At 38.0% G+C, this 21586-nt stretch overlaps 1 protein-coding gene across 4 annotated transcripts in view; it reads right to left on the minus strand.

The window, feature by feature from the left end:
* The window catches only part of LOC105465816 (potassium voltage-gated channel subfamily H member 8), a 383293-nt gene that overhangs the window by 306843 nt on the left and 54864 nt on the right, over window positions 1–21586 (minus strand). For 3 of the 4 annotated variants that reach the window (XM_071090844.1, XM_071090845.1, XM_071090843.1), the window contains exon 3: window positions 9397–9495. The exons of the other annotated variant lie outside the window; for it this stretch is intronic. In XM_071090844.1, coding sequence (XP_070946945.1) covers window positions 9397–9495 — 99 coding nt within the window. The remainder of the gene's footprint in view (window positions 1–9396; window positions 9496–21586) is intronic. 4 annotated transcript variants of the gene reach the window in all.

A 21586-nucleotide genomic window follows, 5' to 3' on the forward strand; every position in this document is an offset into this window, starting at 1 on the left:
CCAACCTAGCAAGGCAGGCCAACATTCAAATTCAGTAAATACAGAGAATGCCACAAGATACTCCTGGAGAAGAGCAACTCCAAGACACATAATTGTCAGATTCACCAAAGTTGAAATGAAGGAAAAAATGTTAAGGGCAGCCAGAGAGAAAGGTCGGGTTACCCACAAAGGGAAGCCCATCAGACTAAGAGTAGATCTCTCAACAGAAACTTTACAGGCCAGAAGAGAGTGGGGGCCAATATTCAACATTGTTAAAGAAAAGAATTTTAAACAGAATTTTCAACCTAGAATTTCATATACAGCCAAACTAAGCTTCATAAGTAAAGGAGAAATAAAATCCTTTGCAGACAAGCAAATGCTGAGAGATTTTGTCACCACCAGGCCTGCCCTACAAGAGATCCTGAAGGAAGCACTAACCATGGAAAGGAACAAACGGTACCAGCCACTGCAAACACATGCCAAAATGTAAAGACCGTCAATGCTAGGAAGAAACTGGATCAACTAACGAGCAAAATAACCAGCTAACATCACAATGACAGGATCAAATTCACACATAACAATATTAACCTTAAATGCAAATGGGCTAAATCCTCCAATTAAAAAACACAGACTGGCAAATTGGATAAGGAGTCAAGACCCATCAGTGTGCTGTATTCAGGAGACCCATCTCATGTGCAGAGACACACATGGGCTCAAAAAAAGGGATGCAGGAAGATCTACCAAGTAAATGGAAAACAAAAAGAGGCAGGGGTTGTAATCCTAGTCTCTGATAAAACAGACTTTAAACCAACAAAGATCAAAAGAGACAAAGAAGGCCATTACATAATGGTAAAGGGATCAATTCAACAATAAGAGCTAACTATCCTAAATATATATGCATCCAATACAGGAGCACCCAGATTCATAAAGCAAGTTCTTAGAGACTTACAAAGAGATTTAGACTCTAACACAATAATCATGGGAGACTTTAACACCCCACTGTCAAAATTAGATCAACGAGACAGAAAGTTAACAAGGATATCCAGGAATTGAACTCAGCTCTGCACCAACCAGACCTAAGAAATATCTACAGAACTCTCCACCCCAAATCAACAGAATATACATTATTCTCATCACCACATCACACTTACTCCATAATTGACTGCATAGTTGGAAGTAAAGCATTCCTCAGCAAATGTAAAAGAACAGAAATTATAACAAACTATCTCTCAGACTACAGTGCAATCAAACTAGAACTCAGGATTAAGAAACTCACTCAAAACCACTCAAATACATGGAAACTGAACAACTTGCTCCTGAATGACTAATGGGTACATAAAGAAATGAAGGCAAAAATAAAGATGTTTTTGAAATCAGTGAGAACAAAGATACAACATACTAGAATCTGTGGGACACATTTAAAGCAGTGTGTAGAGGGAAATTTATAGCACTAAATGCCCACAAGAGAAAGCAGGAAAGATCTAAAAATTGACACCCTAACATCACAATTAAAAGAACTAGAGAAGCAAGAGCAAACACATTCAAAAGCCAGCAGAAGGCAAGAAATAACTTAGATCAGAGCAGAACTGAAGGAGATAGAGACACAAAAAACCCTTCAATAAATAAATGAATCCAGGAGCTGGTTTTTTGAAAAGATCAACAAAATGGATAGACCACTACCAAGACGAATAAAGATGAGAGAAGAATCAAATAGATGCAATAAAAAATGATAAACGGGATATCACCACCGACTCCACAGAAATGCAAACTACCATCAGAGAAAACTATAAACACCTCCACACAAATAAACTAGAAAACCTAGAAGAAATGGATAAATTCCTGGACACATACACTCACCCAAGACTAAACCAGGAAGAAGTTGAATCCCTGAATAGACCAATAACAGGCTCTGAAATTGAGGCAATAATTAATAGCCTACCAACCAAAAAAAGTCCCAGACCAGACGGATTCACAGCTGAATTCTACCAGAGGTACAAAGAGGAGCTGGTACCATTCCTTCTGAAACTATTCCAATCGATAGAAAAAGAAAGATTCCTAACTAACTCATTTTACGAGGCCAACATCATCCTGATACCAAAGTCTGGCAGAGACACAACAAAAAAAAGAGAATTTTAGACCAATATCCCTGATGAACATTGATGCAAAAATCCTCAATAAAATACTGGCAAACCGAACCCAGCAGCACATCAAAAAGCTTACCCACCATGATCAAGTTGGCTTCATGCCTGGGATGCAAGGCTGGTTCAATATACGCAAATCAATAAATGTAATCCAGCAGATAAACAGAACCAAAGACAAAAACCACATGATTATCTCAATAGATGCAGAAAACGCCTTTGACAAAATTCAACAGCCCTTCATGATAAAAACTCTCAATAAACTAGGTATTGATGGGATGTATCTCAAAATAATAAGAGCTATTTATGACAAACCCACAGCCAATATCATACTGAATGGGCAAAAACTGAAAGCATTCCCTTTGAAAACTGGCACAAGACAGGGATGTCCTCTCACACCACTCCTATTCAACATAGTGTTGGAAGTTCTGGCCAGGGCAATCAGGCAGGGGAAAGAAATAAAGGGCATTCAATTAGGAAGACAGGAAGTCAAATTGTCCCTGTTTGCAGATGACATGATTGTATATTTAGAAAACCCCATCATCTCACCCAAAAATCTTTTTAAGCTGATAAGCAACTTCAGCAAAGTCTCAGGATACAAAATCAGTGTGCAAAAATCACAAGCATTCTTCTACACCAATAACAGACAAACAAAGAGCCCAATCAAGAGTGAACTCCCATTCACAATTGCTTCAAAGAGAATAAAATACCTAGGAATCCAACTTACAAGGGATGTGAAGGACCTCTTCACGGAGAACTACAAACCGCTGCTCAGTGAAATAAAAGAGGACACGAACAAATGGAAGAACATTCCATCCTCATGGATATGAAGAATCAATATCGTGAAAATGACCATACTGCCCAAGGTAATTTATAGATTCAATGCCATCCTCATTAAGCTACCAATGACTTTCTTCACAGAATTGGGAAAAAAAACTACTTTAAAGTTCATATGGAACCAAAAAAGAGCCCTATTGCCAAGACAATCCTAAGCCAGAAGAACAAAGCTGGAGGCATCACGCTACCTGACTTCAAACTAAACTTCAAGGTGACAGTAACCAAAACAGCATGGTCCTGGTACCAAAACAGAGATATAGACAAATGGAACAGAACAGAGCGCCCAGAAATATTACCACACATCTACAACCATCTGATCTTTGACAAAACTGACAAAAACAAGAAATGGGGAAAGGATTCCCTATTTAATAAATGGTGCTGGAAAACCTGGCTAGCCATCAGTAGAAAGCTGAAACTGGATCCCTTCCTTACACCTTATACGAAAATTAATTCAAGATGGATTAGAGACTTAAATGTTAGACCTAATAACATAAAAACCCTAGAAGAAAACCTAGGCAATACCATTCAGGACATAGGCAGGGGCAAGGACTTCATGTCTAAAACACCAAAAGCAACAGCAACAAAAGCCAAAATTGATAAATGGGATCTAATTAAACCAAAGAGTTTCTGTACAGCAAAAGAAACTAGCATCAGAGTGAACAGGCAACCTACAGAATGGGAGAAAATTTTTGCAATCTACTCATTTGACAAAGGGCTAATATCCAGAACCTACAAAGAACTCAAACAAATTTACAAGAAAAAAACAAAAAACCCATCAAAAAGTGGGCAAAGGATATGAACAGACACTTCTCAAAAAAAGACATTCATACAGCCAACAGACACATGAAAAAATGCTCATCATCACTGACCATCAGAGAAATGCAAATCAAAACCACAATGAGATACCATCTCACACCAGTTAGAATGGCCATCATTAAAAAGTCAGGAAACAATGTGCTGGAGAGGATGTGTAGAAATAGGAACACTTTTACACTGTTGGTGGGACTGTAAACTAGTTCAACCATTGTGGAAGACAGTGTGGCAATTCCTCAAGAATCTAGAACTAGAAATACCATTTGACGCAGGCATCCCATTACTGGGTATATAACCAAAAGATTATAAGTCATGCTGCTATAAAGACACATGCACACGTATGTTTATTGCAGCACTATTCACAATAGCAAAGACTTGGAATCAACCCAAATGTCCATCAATGACAGATTGGATTAAGCAAATGTGGCACATATACACCATGGAATACTATGCAGCCATCGAAAAGGATGAGTTCATGTCCTTTGTAGGGACATGGATACAGCTGGAAACTATCATTCTCAGCAAACTATCACAAGAACAGAAAACCAAACACCGCATGTTCTCACTCATAGGTGGGAACTGAACAATGAGGACACTTGGACACAGGAAGGGGAACGTCACACTCTGGGGCATGTCATGGGGTAGGGAGAGGTGGGAGAGATAGCATTAGGAGATATACCTAATGTAAATGACGAGTTAATGGGTGCAGCACACCAACATGGCACATGTATACATATGTAACAAACCTGCACATTGTGCACATGTACCCTAGAACTCAAAGTATAATAAAAAATTTAAAAAAAGAAATTAGTGCAAACAATGTAAATATATTCCACTCAATCTAACCTAAATAAATGCATTCTCAATTCAACATTCCCTTTTAGCTGAACCTCAAAATTGCCTGCAGCCATATGAAGATAAGTGTGGCAGAAGGGAAATCAGAATGGTGAGAGACAGTACAATAAACCTATTGTGTTTAAAATACATTCCTTTTGAAAATTTTACAAACAAAACTGATTGTGGCACATGGTAAGGCTCCCACTAGGGGAAGTAGAAGGCCCCAAAGCATAGGCTTCATTAGGTTCTTGATAAAGCTTTGTCTGCAGAAAGAATCCATCCTCATCAAAAGGAACTACCTCTGCACTAAAACATGCCTAGCCTTTTCTTTTAAATGGATTTAATGTAGATAGCACTGATAGGACAAGGAAAAAAAAAAGTGCCATTGTTCAAGAAGTATATGATCTATGGCCAAATAAGGAATAGGATGGGTTTATTACCTGTGGATTGAGGGATCAAATGTGCTGCTTTGGTCAATGATGCCTCTTGATACCACTCCTGTTTTATGGTTAGTCATGGATAATGTTGCCATCCATGAAAGAGCATGGCTGAAAAAAAATCAATGTCACGTTTCCCACATCTGTATAGGCAGTCCTTCCTCTTTGAAGACTCATTCATTTTAGATGCACTGTTGACAGGTTTCACCACCTGGGCCACATGACCTCAGAAACACCCTTTCAGGCTCTCCTACAGGTCACCAATCTTACCCCTGCAAGAAGAACTCCTTAAGCAGTGTTTCAGAATTTATTTTTGCCAGCCATTCATGAGTTTAACGAGAAACTAAACCAAAGAACAAAGGCATGGACCATGCCACAGTGATACTTAACCCAGGTAGCTGGGTGGTGATGCAACCTCCATAAGATTGTGTGGGCTGAGCTCTGAGACTGTACTTCAGCTGGGGTTTAAGAAGGATTTTCCAAGCATTTTCTATATACAGTATCTGCTGGGCACCAGAATGAAAATCAACAATAGGCAAGACATGCTTACCCTCATTAGATTCCACATTCTATGAGGTAGAGGCTGATAACAAACAGACAATTTTAACATAAAATGTTGGCTTGGCTAGCTTAGCAGTTCTGCTGGGAATCTCTCCTTACATTGGCTACTAGAGAACCATGAGAGACTTTGATGTGATTATTAAGGCAAGTGGATGGAACATCTGTGGCCCTTTAAACCTTATCTACTCCAGTGAAGCCAGAGAAATGTCTCTCAGAGTACTTTGTGGTTACTTTAGGAGCTTTTTGCTTTTGATGTTAGTGGGAAAATCACAGCAAGTCATGATGCCTGAGTTCCTGACTTGAGTAATAGGTCCCTTCTAGAAGCCTCAGTGATTGCTTCTCCACATGCTAAGTGATGGCAGAAGCCAGTCAAACAAGGCCTCTCCCATCTCTGGAAGAGTTTGATTCCTCTCTGTAGGAAGAGAATGCTTTGAGCTCTCAGAAGGGAGCCATGGCAAGCACCCACAACGATTTGCAGTCATCATGAAGATGGCATTTAGCTAAAAGCCTCGAATGTATGACATGGAAAAGCCATATCACAGTGTGCAAGAAACTTGTTTCAGATATGTTTTGCCTTTCTCCCACCTGCCTTACTCCCATATATTAAAGGGTTTCATCTCTCAAACTAAACCAACAAAGAAAAATGGGAGTGCTACACACAATTTCAGTTCTAGGTGCTTGGATTACATTGAATAAAAAAAAGACACAGGCCCCTCAGTGGGCTTACACTCCAGTATCAGGGTCAGAAGACAAACAAAAAACATTTTAGTTATAAGGTTATAAATACTATGGAAAAAAGAAAAGGAACAGACAAGAGGGTCTGAGGGACATGAGGAGGAGTTGGGGTAAGATTTTAAATAGGGTGATCTGGGTAGGCATTACTGAGGAGGGCATATTTGAAGACATACTTAAAGAAGGGAGTTTGTAATCCATGAGGACAGTGGTGGTGAGGGTGGGAGTGTTCTAGGCAGAGGGAACAGATAAGGCAAAGACTTTAAGGCAGGAGCACATTCAAGTACTCAAAAAACCTCAAAGAAAGTAGTATGGCTACCCCACAGTGAGCAGGAAGAAGCATAGCAGGTGTTACAGACTGAATTGCGTCCCAAATTCATATGTTGAAGTCCCAATCCCTAGTACCGCAGAATGTGACATGATTTGGAAATAGAGTAATTGAAGATACCATTAGTTAAAATGAGGTTATACTGGAATAAGGTGGGCCCCTAATCCAATATGACTGTGTCCTTATAAAAAGAGGAAATTTGGACACAGAGATAGACATGCTCACAAGGAGAATTCCATATGAAGACTGGAGTTGTTCTGCCAGTCAAGGAGCTACCAGAAGCTAGGAGAGGAGCTAGGAACAGGCCCTTCCCTAGCACCGACAGAGGGAGCAAGGCCTGCTGACACCTTGATCTCAGACTTCAGCTTCTGGAACCGTGAGACAATTTTTTGTTGTTTAAACCATTTAAGTTTGTGGTACATTGTTCCAGCAGTGATAGCAAAGTAATGAATAGGCAATCAGGCCAGAGAGAGAGTGAAGGACCAGATGATAAAGAGTCTTACCGCAGGGACTTTAAACAAGAAGGCATTACAGCATTTTGAGTGAAGGAGTGATATGATCTGACTAAAGTCTGAGTTCTGGAGCAGTTCCACTTTATGAAGTCGCAGAACATAGGTGGACATGGCAAAGGAGCTACCAGTGATGTGGCAGGAAACCAAGAGCGTGTAGAGCAAAGAAAGCTCATGGTGTTTTTCAAACTAAAAATATGGTCAGTTGGTATTATAAAAGCAGACCACTGCTGGTGGATCAGGGACAAGTACTAAGAGGGAAATCAAACAAGTTCACTAACTTCTTCAAAAGCAAACACAAACTAGTTGAAAAATTTAAAAAATTTCTTAATGGTTAGTGGAGTTTTAAAATGTCTTAAAATTAAGAGTTAATTTATTAGCAAGAAAATAAAAAAATAATAAAAATTCTGGTCTCAGTACATAAGTCTTCTATTTGTGCTGAACAGAACTACTTTAAATTACTAAGAAGGGATTCCTAAAATAATTTAAAATGATGGAGGTCTCAGAATCTAGTTTGGATTGAGAAAAGAGTTTAAGTCAGTCAAATCCATGGCTCCTAATTTATGTGACACAATTCCTTTAGAGGAAGTCCTTAACACCACTCCCTGGCATCCCCCTGCATCCCTAAACTCCTTATCTGTATGACTTATGCAAAAGAGAAATTTATAGTTAGTACCACAGTCCCAAACAAACTAAATAAGGTAACTCCAAGTTAACTCAGAAAGCCTAGACGTACAGACACACAGAACAAGTTAAATAATCCCAAATCCAGTTATTCAAAAGCTGCCACCATACAAATAGGCTAGATTGATCTAGCCTCATACCTGTAAGTACAGACTCTGAAGCCAGCTGGCCTGGATTAGAATCCTGGCTGGACAGCTTACTATCTACAAGATCTTGAGCAAGTTACTTAATTACTTTGTTCCTCAGTTTACATATCTGTAACCACAGGAATTATAATAGAACCAACTTCATAAGGATTACATTAATTAATATTTGTAATAGGCCTAGGAGATGCTTGGCACTCTGTATATATTACGTAGGTATTTGTTAAATGCATAATTATATATTTCCTAGGAAAGGGTATTGATGAGCAAATAAAAAATATAAAAATGGCTAAAAAGGAAGGAACTTCATATATTAAAGACAAGCTTTTCAGGTTCTTAAAATGTTTGCCTCCAGAAAACAATATGTATGCTAATCATAACTACTCATAACTATGCCTGTGTGTGCACCTGCTCACAGAATGGGTCACCTACTTTGAAAGTTTGAACATAATAGATTTTTATAAACTGTAGAAATGTAAGGTGAAATTCCTTAAGCCATGTATCTAAATAAACTGAAATAGAACACTTTCCAAGCAAAACAGATGGCTTTCTCCTCAACTTGAATTAGCAGTGATGATCAGTGTATGCAACCAAAACTGTTAGTCTTGCACAAGGGACTGTGCTCAGACTTCACATGAATGCCTCCTTTAATCCTTCCAATAACCTCATGAGGTGCATCTTGTTATCATCCTCTACAGAAAGATGAAGAAACAATCTCAAAGAGGTTAAATATCTTCTCTACCTTCACACCAGCTAAAATGTATGCTGCTTCATTTGCACCAAAGTCATGCTCTCAGATTGCTCAACCTGATCTCTGAGATCCCTGGCTCCTTCCTCACCTTTCCAGGTGAGCATCAGCACCCTGGATCTGGTCTGTTGCCATACTGCTGCAATCTCATCTCAGAGTCAAATGGAAAAATCAATCCTGTTGATAACTGTCTCCTTGAGAACAGTGCTCTAACTGCTAAAAAGCTGAAGAGAACATAAAAGGGGTTCCTGATGTATCAACGAGTGAGCAGCACATTGAATTTCCTTGAGGGACACACATTTCCACTGGGGAAAAGGAAGTTACACCAAAGGGACTAAAATCACATAAATAAAGGTGGCAAGGACACTGTAACACATTTTACTAGTATGACGAATCATTATGATTACAAACATTTTGAAGCTGCTGGTGACACTTGCTTATTTTCCTGAAGTTAAAATCCATTATGCTCAGAGGGGTAGGGACCATGATACTGGAGATCTATTAAGAAGAGGAATCAAGAACTACTAGTAGATATTGATCATAACTGAGAATTTCTATTGAGAATATCTGCCATTTCAAATAAATGTGGCACCACTTGAATTTCGTCCAAAGTTACCTGCACAATATACATGAATTTCATCCAAACTTACGTGTGTAACACAAACACTCTTCGTCCCTGATGGAGATGTAGGCCAGCCTGCCTCTGCTAGCACTGTAAGTTGTTTCTATTTTTTCTGTCTCTCCATTCCCTGCGTAGAATGGAAAGAATCAACTCCACAAACCAGCAAGCTAAGGGGAAAGGGTAAAACTTAATTGGAAAGTGATAATTCGAGTTGTTTGTGAATGACAGGTACATCCAGCAGGTTCACTTAATAGACAAACTTTGTTAGCAAAACTGCTTATTCAAATTACCAGAGGAACTAGGTTTCTCGAATCCAAAAATGGTTCATTGCAAACATGCCCATTTATTCTAAATTCCTATTAATTTTTCAATTCCCAGTTGGATCTAGTTGCCTTCAAAGGCACGTTTCTATTTGCAGTTGCCGACACTGTAGAAATGGCTAATAATTTCATCTAAGTGTGGGACACTAAAAATATGACTGAATTAGCTACAGGTGTACTTCATCCAGCCACAAAGAAAGCATGGCAATGCTGAAGAGAGTGTAATCACCTTTATGATATGGGTAAATTGTCTCTCTGCAGAAAGGAGAGCCTACTAGCAAGAATACCAGCTTTTCATTTATTGGTTTGTTTGTTTTTTGAGAAAGGGAGAAAAAAAGTTGTGGGCTGTCAAGTAATTGGAGTCATATGGGAAATTTGGAGTCATACTCTAGTAGGCAGCATTGACTAGGCTAAGAAATCCCCAAAGGGATCTGCATGCAATGGTCAAAAATAAACCACGAAATCAAAATATAAGCTGGGATCATGGAAAACAGACAATTAGATCCAAGACCTATTGACTCGTCTGCTGAATCTTTCACTGTGTTTTAGAGCATCTGAAAATAGAATGGGTTGAAAGAAGCTGTTCTCACATAGTGTTGGCCCAATTATCTTTCAATCTCTCATAAATCTAGGTCCTCATGGTTCTCCCAGGTCCCTGAGCGATCCTTCAATTGCCTCCACCCTGTTCCCCGATAAGTGCTAGTGTATGGTGCCAGAAATCATAAATAAACCCACTCTTATGGCCCCCACTCATAGATTATTTACCTAAAAGGCATTCAAGTGTCAAGATATCATCTTAGTTTCTGTACCTTAGTAAATGCCAGTGCACAATTGCCAGGAAATGGAGAACTAGTCTACTCCAAATAAACCTGACTGGAGAACAGCAGTGTGATTTAGCTAGATATGCAGACTCACTTCAAGGAACTGGGAAGGCAGAGTTCCAATTAGAACGCTGGCCCACATTCTAGGAAGAGATATGAGCCCAATCCAGTAACACAGGGGATGTGTAAGCCTCCACAAAATAGATAATGGGCATGCGGACCTATGGCAACAGTGGGCACGGGCCTCAGATATTGTTGTATCAATAATCACACATTTCAGTCTGATCTAATGGCAGAACTTTCTCCAGGCTAAGGTGGCTCAGCATGGAAGACATACTGGATTAGGGAGAACATGTTGAAGGTGCAAGATTACCTTAACTATGAGACAATGCTGGTTAGAGAGCACAAGATGTGGAGTTAGATGGATCTAGTATAATTACTAACTTCACTATCTTCTAGCACTGTGTTCTTGGTACATGTCTAAGGTCAGGTTCCCCAGATGCAGAGTCTGAGGCAAAGACTAGGATATACCCAGTTTATTGAGGGAATACTCTCAGGAAAGACACGCTAGAGAATAAGGGAAGTAGGATTGAGAAGGGAGGAGAGAGCTGAGAAAAGACATGGTTTCTGGCAAAGTTTAGCCTTGGCCTGATCCACAAGGGAACTCTGGGAGGCAAAGTGTACCCTGAGAATTGTCCTTGCCTTAAGTCAAAGGAGCTGGCTTTTAATGCTTAGTCATTGGCTCCGGCCCATAGGTGGGGGAGCAGGAAAAGGTGGCTAACCTCCTGAGCTTGGCAGCTCCCACTAATGAAAGGCAATTATCCAAGGAAGGGGACAGCTATGTGTTTTGTGGCCAATGCTCCTAGCAGCTATGGGATGGTCCTATAGAAATCCGGATCCAATCCAGATAAAGATATCACATGGTAAATTAAGCAGACAAAATTTAATATAGAGAATTATTAACTCTGATAAAAGAGTAGCTATATATTATCCTAGAAGTCAGGGAAAAAATCCAAGGAAGGGAAAACTTAGAGAAAGTGCAGTTCAGCTCCCAACATCATAGAGAATTACATAGGTATGGCCAGGCCAGAGGTGGTCTGGAGTTGCTGGGCCAGCAATAGGCTATCACCCTCTAGAGTGCTGAGTGCCAGCCCAGAGCAGATGATCAACAAATAAGGCAGGCATGGGTGGTAGAAGCCCAGGTGCTGTCAGCAATAGGAGCACTTCAGTGGGTGCTAGCCATGCCTACCCTCTGGTTTCTGTGTCAAGAAGGCAGAGGAAAGGCTATGGCCATGCTGAAGCCGCAGGCTTGCAGAGGGACTGTGTTTTGAGCTTGATACTGGAGTAGACTTCACTAGATGTCCTCCTACCCACATGGCCAATACCAGGACCATTCTGAAAAAGGCAGCAAAACCTTTTCCTCCTCTAGTGTCCCTCTAGCAACCTCTACTGAAAACGACTAACATTATGCTCTCTTTAAAGGGGAAAGACTTAAAGGAATTCCATTATCACTGAGCATATAGTGAAGAGTGCATTCTGAGCTGAGATGAAATAAACAGATGACTGAAATAGTACCCCGGGCCAGTAAAGACACATCAAGATGACTTCTGCTTTTTGGCCCAAACAGCTAGAAAAACTAAAGTTTCAATTCAAGAGCTGAAGAAAACTGGGGTATGGGGGAAGCATTTTGGTGGGAAAGAGAAATCAAGGCTTTGCTTTTTGATATTAATCAGAAATACCTACTAGACATTCTAGGAGGGGCCTCGAGTTGTACATGGGCCGTTATACATGGGTCTCGAGTTCAAAAGAGAAGAGGCTGTTCCAGAGATACAAATTTCAAAGCCCTCAGTTTAGAGATGTAAAGGCTTGAGACTGATGGGATCACAGAATGAGGTGCATATGGATGGAAAAGGGGAGAAGTTCAAAAAACAGTCCTAGAATACTTCTATTAAAACACATAGGATTGCAATGTTCTCTTGGGTTTAATAGAGGAAATACCCTCTTTAATTTAAGAGAAATATATTACTCGTAAAGGCAATGAGTTCCTGTTCCATGTGCACAAGCAGCACCTATTGACATCAGTAAAGGATGCTGTAGAGATTCCTACATTGGGTATAAAGAAGAAGTCTGTGATCGCCACACTCAAAGTCATCAATATAGAAGATAATTGATGAGAAATTGAGATACTTTTAATTAAAAACCTGCCCTAAACTTGCTCTGTGGCTTTATCAAATTATAAAACTCCCTTAGTCTTCAGTTTTCTCGTTGAAAAAATGAAGGAGTTGGGATATTCTTTCAGATTCTCTTGTGAGACCCAAAAGTCTATAATTATTAGGCATCCATTTTTGTGCTACTTAACCCAGATGTTACAAAACCCAGCTATAGAAAAAATACAAAGCGACTTAACTGAAGAATTGCTGATATGCTCAAAATTAATTAATTAGATTCTTGGAGTCTGACAAAGGCAAATCCTTTCCAGGTAGTTCCTGAATTATCTTTGCCAGAGCTCCTGTTCCCACTTCCACTCCGAGGTGGTGCAGCTGTACTTCTCTGATAAGCTAAGGTAAAAGAAGAAAATTTAGCTCAATTCAAACAATATGAGCCCCAACCATGAGACAAGTAGAGTGCTAGATGCCTTGAGACATCTGAACAGGCCTTTTCAGGATTTATAAACCAGTCAGTAGATGGCCAGGTAAATTCTAATGAAGAGAAGAATAAATTACTACCCAGAAATACATAGTGCTGGCTGCAGGAAGGCCAAAGAGGACATCAACCATCCGCTGGAAAGTGGGGCTCACACAGAAAAAGCTGGTATTCACGTTGGGACTTGAAGGTAAAGAGGGTTGCCAGGTATGATGAAGAATAGAAGTTTTGGAGTCAAGTGGGTCTGGATTCCAAACCCAGCTCTATTCTATTAGCTGTGAGACCTTTGGTGAGATTGTTCACTCTTAAAATCAAGCTAATACCTTTCTCTTAATGTACTTGTGATGAAACATGTAATAATTATATTTAAGCTGCTTAATAAATATATGGAATCTGAGAAGGAATCAATAAACCACAGCTATTACTATCTGGATAAAAGAGCTGATAATATAATCCCAAGAAAAGGAAAACCATGAATAAAGCTCATGAGTCTGGCATTCCCTGATCTTCTGACCTATTCACAACCAACCAGTCTTTCTAATCTTATTCTGGCTACTTTCCATCATGACTCTCCTTGTTATCGCATGGAGCTACCTGCCATCCTCAGTGTTCTCCCAAATTCAGTCATTAACATACCACTCAAACAAATTTTCTCCTAACACTAGTACTATTATTTGTCTCTACTTTTCCTTAAGTTGCCTAAGGTTTTCCTTAAATACATTTATTTGATTAAAACATTTCATACCACAATTTTAAATGGAAATCCAGCATGACTTTCCATAAGATTAAGAGAACTAAAAAACAAATGCAATCTGAAATCAATTTTATTATAGTTACTGTTGTCTGACACAGTCTTGGAGCCTGAGGCCTGCTGGCTATATGTTAAAGAATAGAGGGAATGAGGAGGAACTGGCTAGCTAGCAAGTAAAGCAAGGAGTTAAAATATCAGACTGAGGTCTATTTTTTTCCTGAGTAAAAGAAGTTTTGAAGACAATTGGAAAGATAAAACTTTCTCACTAAAGGTTCAACATTATTTAATGTTACATCTGTCTACTGTGCGTATCAGCAGTGGTACAGAGACTATGCTTTGAGAAATACTGCCTTGATTCACAGCATCCTGCTTCCTTAGTTTATCCCAATCCTTCACATCTTTCAATGCTTCCCCCAGCCCCACTTCTTTCACGAAGCCTGCCCTAACTATTCCAATCAACAGACAGTAGGCTCTCCATCTTTTAAATCAAAGTACTTGGTGTTTAGCAAACCTATTTGGAAATAAATCATGCACTTCTACATGGCATCTGTTCTTTGTCTGTGGTACTCACATTTTGCTCTTGCATTTTTATCATTGTGTGTGTTTTTCTTCTGCCTCCCCAGTGTAAGTCATTATGGGCGGAAACTATGTCTTTTCTTTTCACCCACAATATCTTTCTCTCATGTACTTTAAAAAAATGATAAGCATATAATAAACATATGTAGAAAACTAATGAGAATATGTGGTCAATGGAACATCATGTATTTATGACTGTATTGGAGAACCGAAACGATCTAGATGAAGGCTAAGGATAGTGGCATCAACTAGGCATTATTGAAATAAAAATATTTGAATATTGGGTAGTATGGAAACATCTTCCTGACCTAATTTCAGTTTCATATGGATGTGAAGAAGGAAGCTGTCAGCACTAATGCAAAAAGGTCATCATACTTTCAGGGTCCAATATTAACAGGGCTCTGCCCAGATGGTGCTGTCAGAGGAATCTACTTTGTATTCTCGCCATCATCCTTCATTTTTATCTCTCATTTGACCCACGAGGAAATATGAGTGACTCCTATTTGAATATATGTGACAGCCCAGTTTTTCTAATCAAAAAAAATTTTTTACTGATAGGTTTATGAAACTTAACCTGCTATAGCACTAAAGCAACCATTTTACAACGTGTCAGAACCCTCCACAGCAGAATTTCAGGAGTAAAAGGACAATCTTGATGAAAGCAGTATTTTTTTAAAAAATGGGCACTCAAAGTGTGATGCAGAATAAGATAAAATATGAAAATGAATTCTCTTACATCTTACACTTCAAATGAGATTGAAGCACCAAAAAGAAGACCTTATTCATCCTGGTAGTAGGGTTTTGTGTTATTTTCTCACTAAGCCCTATGTAATAATTAGGATGTTAATCATCCCACAGCTAGGTATACCATTTAAAGGATACAATTTCATTTTGTGCATTTGGGTAATATCACTTTGGAGAGAATCACGTAATTGAAAAAGAAAAAAGGTAGAAGAAAAAAAAAAACATCATTGAGAGCCTTGTGCTACTGGTCCACCTCTGACCTTTCTCTCTTAATTTTAAAATGTGATGGCAAATCTCTTCACTCACAAAATGTTTCCTAGAAATAAATGGAAATTAAAAGGCTTTCCTAGAAATAAATAAGAAATTCTAAATAACCTTTTATTAGAATGGGAAAAGATCTTGGAGATTGCCTAATTTAAACTTCACATTTTACAAAGAGAAGACCAGAAAAGAGTATATAAATTGTCTAAGATGACTTAGACAATTTTGGCAAAGGGAGCTCTGAAATGCAGGCCTCTCAAACCAAATAGCTAGCCTTGGTTTATGCAGTATCTCCCCCGCAAGAAAAAAAGAAAAAAAAGAAAAAAATCTCTTCCCGAAGCCCACCTGAGGGCTTATCTAGGGACTACACATACACTGATGAAGGATAACTCAACAGTTATGTATAACTCTCCCAGGAATGGTCCTGCCAGATCTTTAAAAAGCACATGAATCCTGTCCGACTTCTCTTCTTGGCAAATGGAGTGAACAGGCAGTGCCTCCCTTTAAGTTTCATGCTACCATTGACAATACACCTCCCTATATGCAAAGCTGATTTTTGTTCAGAATCCAGTAAACGGAGCTGTGCTGTGTATTCATAGCAGATGTGAAGGCACAATCATTTGCTTAATTCTGCAGGGGAATTCAAATACCTTGGATAATTTAAGGTAGTCCACATGACTAGTTTGAATGCTTTGCAATGTAATAGTCAATCTCTGAGTGAGTGTTAGAAACCCTACAAAAATCCCAAAGACTAAATTAGCTTTGTTTAGAAGAACCTACTTTATTTTAAAATGATCCAAGTATTTTCTTAAATTTATCAGCATTACTTTCTAGATAAACATATCTCCTTGGCCTCAGAAAGTAAAATAACATTTTCCCCAAGAAGTAGAAATTATTTTCCTAAATGAGGAAAGCATGTTTTAGTGATTTATTTTCATCAGTAACTTCTAAGCATTAAAAAGATACAGTTTGCATGTGAGGGCAATCATAGTGAATCTTTTTAAGTAAAAAATGTATATGGCTTTAAAAGCAGCTAAGGGATGGGAATTGAGAAGGTGTAATATATATTTTACATGTTTATTTACTCCTTTACAGCTATACATATATATTTATACTTTACACACATAAATTTACGAATATAATAATAGGAATATATATGTGAAGTGTGTATTCTATATTTATATACTATATATAGATAGAGGAGAGATAGATACAGATAGATATAGATATAGATATAGCTTTGTGATTTTGTTTACTGAATAAGGAAAGTACGAAAAATATCCCTGGGATCCAGAAATATTAAAGACCTGACATCTCCTCATCCCTTGCTTTAACACTGGGTTCCTCTGAAAGGCAAATTCAATCCCCCTTTTCATCTCTTTCCTACCCATAAAGAGGAAAAATTTCTCTTTGGAGTATTACCAACATCAAAAAAAATTGAAAGAAGACCATATCTGCCATAAGTCTCTTTTGGCTTCCTTAATTCCCATGGATCTCTCCTTTCCTTAAATGCTTTCCACATCTGCACTGAACTTAATGGTGCTCAGCATTTACTTGTCCTCTTATTAATTTATATAGGGTACCTTCTCACCAACAGGCTTGGAAATATCTGAGCGTAAGGACTACAATTTATTATTTGTGCCTTATGGTAGACGGTGGTATATTAATAGTATTTGATTAATAGTATCAAATCATACTAATTTGATTGCGAATCACACACCACTCTTTTCAATTTTTTTAAGTTGCTGAAAACATATATCCAAATGGAGTAAGGATGTTAATTTAATTTCAAAAAAGAGTGAATTTATTCTTTGGTAAGACCCAGACAACTTCTGAACAGATTACATATATTTTATTATATATTGAAGATGTACAATAGAAATAAACATAATAACATTTGAAATGTTAAATGTGTACTTTCTGATAGTAAATACAAATAATAAATGTCTTCTTATGAATAAAACATAATGCAGTATTTTGCAAATTGCCAACATTTTGCTTAGCTCCTTTTTCCCAACAATGACAAGAGGAGTACATGACTAATTTCTTTAAATTGTGCTTGAATCTTGGGAAATGAATTTCTGTAGTATTTAGCATTCGACACGCTCTACCATAAGCAGATAAACAGGCAAAGGCTATAAGTACTAGAGTTTTATTAATTCAACTGAAACTAACATCTTATTTTAATAATTCTTAGTAGAACTGCCAATTGATACTAACTAAACTGAGCACCCTGATGCACATTTAAAAAAAAATCTTGAAATCCATACCAATTACATTAAAATTTCACACAAGAAAACATTTTTTCCCTCTTTGATATCCAGAATACATCCTGTTGGTGATGAATATAATATCCACGTTTTACATTTTTGGTGAGAAAAGCCATAAACTGTATGAGACAGCTGTTCACAGTCTTCCAGACATAACTTGGCATATTTCAAGACACACAAATGATCATTTATAAATTAAATGAGTCCCATTACACATTGCACTTATTTTGTCACTGGCTTAATTCAGCTATCTATTTGTGCATACTGCTATGAAAAGGAACACCATAAAAATATATCCCTGGAATGTCTATGTGTGAGAGTCTCAAAAGACTTCATATATATTAACAGATTATTTCGTATTATCACAAAGTGATCAAAGAAGAAGCATTAATTATGTCCATTTTCTTAGGTATGGTATTGATATAATATTATAATCAAAGACTATTGAATATTCCAGGCCCACAGACCCACTTTTGCTTTCTTAAAAGAGGTCCTTTATTCAGTATAATTCATTATGATTCATTTATTTATTCTTTCATTCATCTGGCAAACATTTTTTGAATACACACACTGTGTCAGCCACCAAATCTACAAAAGAAAATAACAGTCTTCATTTAGCTTTGTATTTTCCACTCAATCTGCTATCTCCAAAAATATTTTTTATTTTCTATTTGAATACCCCTTTCTTTACCATTGTTACTAAGACACTTCCTTCCCAAAAAGCTTGAGATAATACTCCCAGCTCTTTTCTTACCCCTGACCCTTCGTTGTCTTTGATAAGTTTCTCTCCTGCTGTATACTCTTCTACTTATGTTCCCAAAAGTTCAATTGCCAGCCCACTTGTTTTGCATTTCTATACACCTCCTTCCTTACTTTTATTAACAACACCCAAATCTTTTTTTTCAAGACCAAACTTCATGGAGTTTCAGGTATGTATACTTCACTGATTGCCAGACCCATTTGCCTGGAGGGAACTCAGGCACCCTGAATTTTCAAGTTCAAAAACCAAACCCATGATTTCCTCCAGTTTCCCTGTCTTTGCCTTGCTCTTTCTCTTCTTCTGATATTTTCCATCCCAGTATCTCTCAAATTATCTGCCATATCTGGCGGGCTTTAATCTCTAAATTCTTTCTGCATTTGATTCTGATTTCACCACTTGTCTTTCTTTCTTCAATTCATCCCCTGGGTGATTCATCCAAAACACTGGTTCTCAACTTAGGGCAATTTTGCTCCTCAGGGGACAATGACAATGTCCAGGACATTTTTGAATGTCACAACTGGGTAATGCTACTCTTATCTACAGGGTATAGACTAGAAATATTGCTCAAAATCCTATAATAGAACAGGATAACACCCCAGCCCTACAAGATGACAAGTAATTATCTGGTCAATAGTGCTAAGGTTGAAAAACTTTATCTAGAATAAAAACTAACCATGTCATTGTCATCCCCACCACTTAAAACCATTTCAGTGGTCTTTCAAGCTTCTTGAAATTTCATAAAAGTCCTTGCATGATAGATCCCAGCTTTCCACTCCAGTTCATCTACTGCCCAGGATGCCTTTCCACTTATGCTTTTGCAGCCCAGATACCTGCACACACATGTTTATAGCAGCGCAATTTGCAAATGCAAAAATGTGGAACCAGCCCAAATGCCCATGAATCAATGAGAGGATAAAGAAACATATATATATATATATACACACACACACACACATATATATATATATGAGATGGAATACTACTCAGCCATAAAAAAGGAATGAATTCATGACATTCACACATTCACAGCAATCTGGATCGGACTGGAGACTATTATTCTAAGTGAAGTAACTCAGGAATGGCAAACCAAACATCCTATGTTCTCACTCCTAAGTGGGAGCTAAGCTATGAGGATGCAAAGGCATAAGAATTATACAATGGACTACGGGGACTCAGAGGAAAGGGTGGAAAAGGGGTGACAGATAATTCAGTGCATACTGCTCAGCTACTGGGTGCAATAAATATCTCACAAATCACCACGAAAGAACTTACTAAAGTAACCAAATACCCCCTGTTCCCCCAAAACCTATGGAAATAAAAATAATTAATAATAATTTCCCATCACACTGTTTGTCACCTTTATGCCTCCAGTCATATTTTTGTGCCTCCTGGAATGCCTGTCACCTTTATGCCTCTGCTGATACTTTTTGTGCCTCCTGGAATGCCCTTCCCTCCCTTCTTCTATTTGGTTAATTTCATACATATTTTCAGACTTCTCACAGAGATCTTCCTTGATACTATTACTGCCCCCCACCACCTCAGGTGAGGGTGGATGCCACTTCTATGTATTCCTATAGTACATTGAGCATGTTTCTATCAGAAAATCAGTGGGGTGGTTTTCAACAAATCCATGTGTACCTATACCCCCTTGCTTGAGTGTAAGTGTGGTGTTTTACCAGTTTTCTCTGTACCCCAGTGCCTGGCTTATAAGTATTCAATAAATATTTGTTAAAATTAACTGGAATAGTTAAGTAGAGTTTGACCGACTATATACACCTGAGGATCAGAACTTTATTAGCATTAAGAGTAACTCTAAGATATTTTCTAAATTCTCGGAAAAGAACTCATCTTGCCCAAAGCACTGGAATACAAGCAGAAATCTAGCTATACTGAAATACATTTTTTGGCATCAAATCTCTACATGAGACTATAAATAACTTAAGATCAGGGCCTCGTTCTCATTTTTTTGCCATTGAAATATATTAAAACGATGCATTTATCAGCTATTAGTTAGACATATGAAAGAGTGAGCGGATGGATAGGTAGACAGATAGTTGGGTGGGTGGATGGGCAGTTGAACGAGTAGGTAAATAGATGACTGGTTTGGTAAGTGGGTGGGTGGATGAATGAGCAAATATATAGCATAAACACTGTATTCTTTTGATCTCTATTTTGGTTTCTTTTTTATGACCATCTGCCTCCTAATAGGTATAGGAAACATTCTTTGTACTTCTTTATTTGACGTCCTTGTCTGTGTATTTGTCCTCCATGTTGACAAGACTCAGAAAGATCAAGCGCAAAGATTGCTGAGAGCATCTGAATGAATACTTCAATTTTTAGAGTTCATTAAAAGCATCTTGATTTCATTTATAATGAATGATATAAGATTTCATTTATAATGAATGATAAAAGATCTCTTTAGGTCCTTCATTTACAATACATTATGGTTCCCTCCCCAACCTTGATATTTTTTTCTCTCAACTTGTTTAAAATGTTTTGTTATATGCTTTTTAAAAACTATTTTGGCTAAAACATGAATCTTAGAAGGAAAGAAAAACTGATAACCACTTACCTGAAACCAGCTCTATTTATTTTTAAATCGTGTTCAGAACACACACACACAGACACACTCTCTCTCTCTCTCTCTCTCTCCCCACCCCCCACCCCCAGCAAGAGAGAGTACCATAGTTTAAAGCTATTATTTTCAACTTCAAATCAATTAGCAGTAGACAGCTGTGTAGGGGTTCTTATCCAGCCACCTCTAAGAACCATTCGATTATAGAGAAATGGGCTCTCACAGACACATTAGGCTATGTAATTCATTCCCAAGATCACACATGCTTATGACAGAGGAAAGACAAAGACAGAAAGTAGTAGCTTCAGTTGACAGTAGAATTAAGTTCCTGGTCCTAGCCATTATGAGCAGGGAGGCCATGTGATTTATCATCCAAATCAGATGATATTTAACAGTGAATGTGAGCAATGCAAATAAATGGTATAATTTTTGAAATGATTAAAAATTGAAAATTTTGGTTTAAAATATATTGGTGAAGCAATAAAATGTACTATTCA

The sequence above is a fragment of the Macaca nemestrina genome, chromosome 2 (genome assembly GCF_043159975.1).
Source record: "Macaca nemestrina isolate mMacNem1 chromosome 2, mMacNem.hap1, whole genome shotgun sequence".
In the NCBI taxonomy this organism is placed as follows: Eukaryota; Metazoa; Chordata; class Mammalia; order Primates; family Cercopithecidae; genus Macaca; species Macaca nemestrina.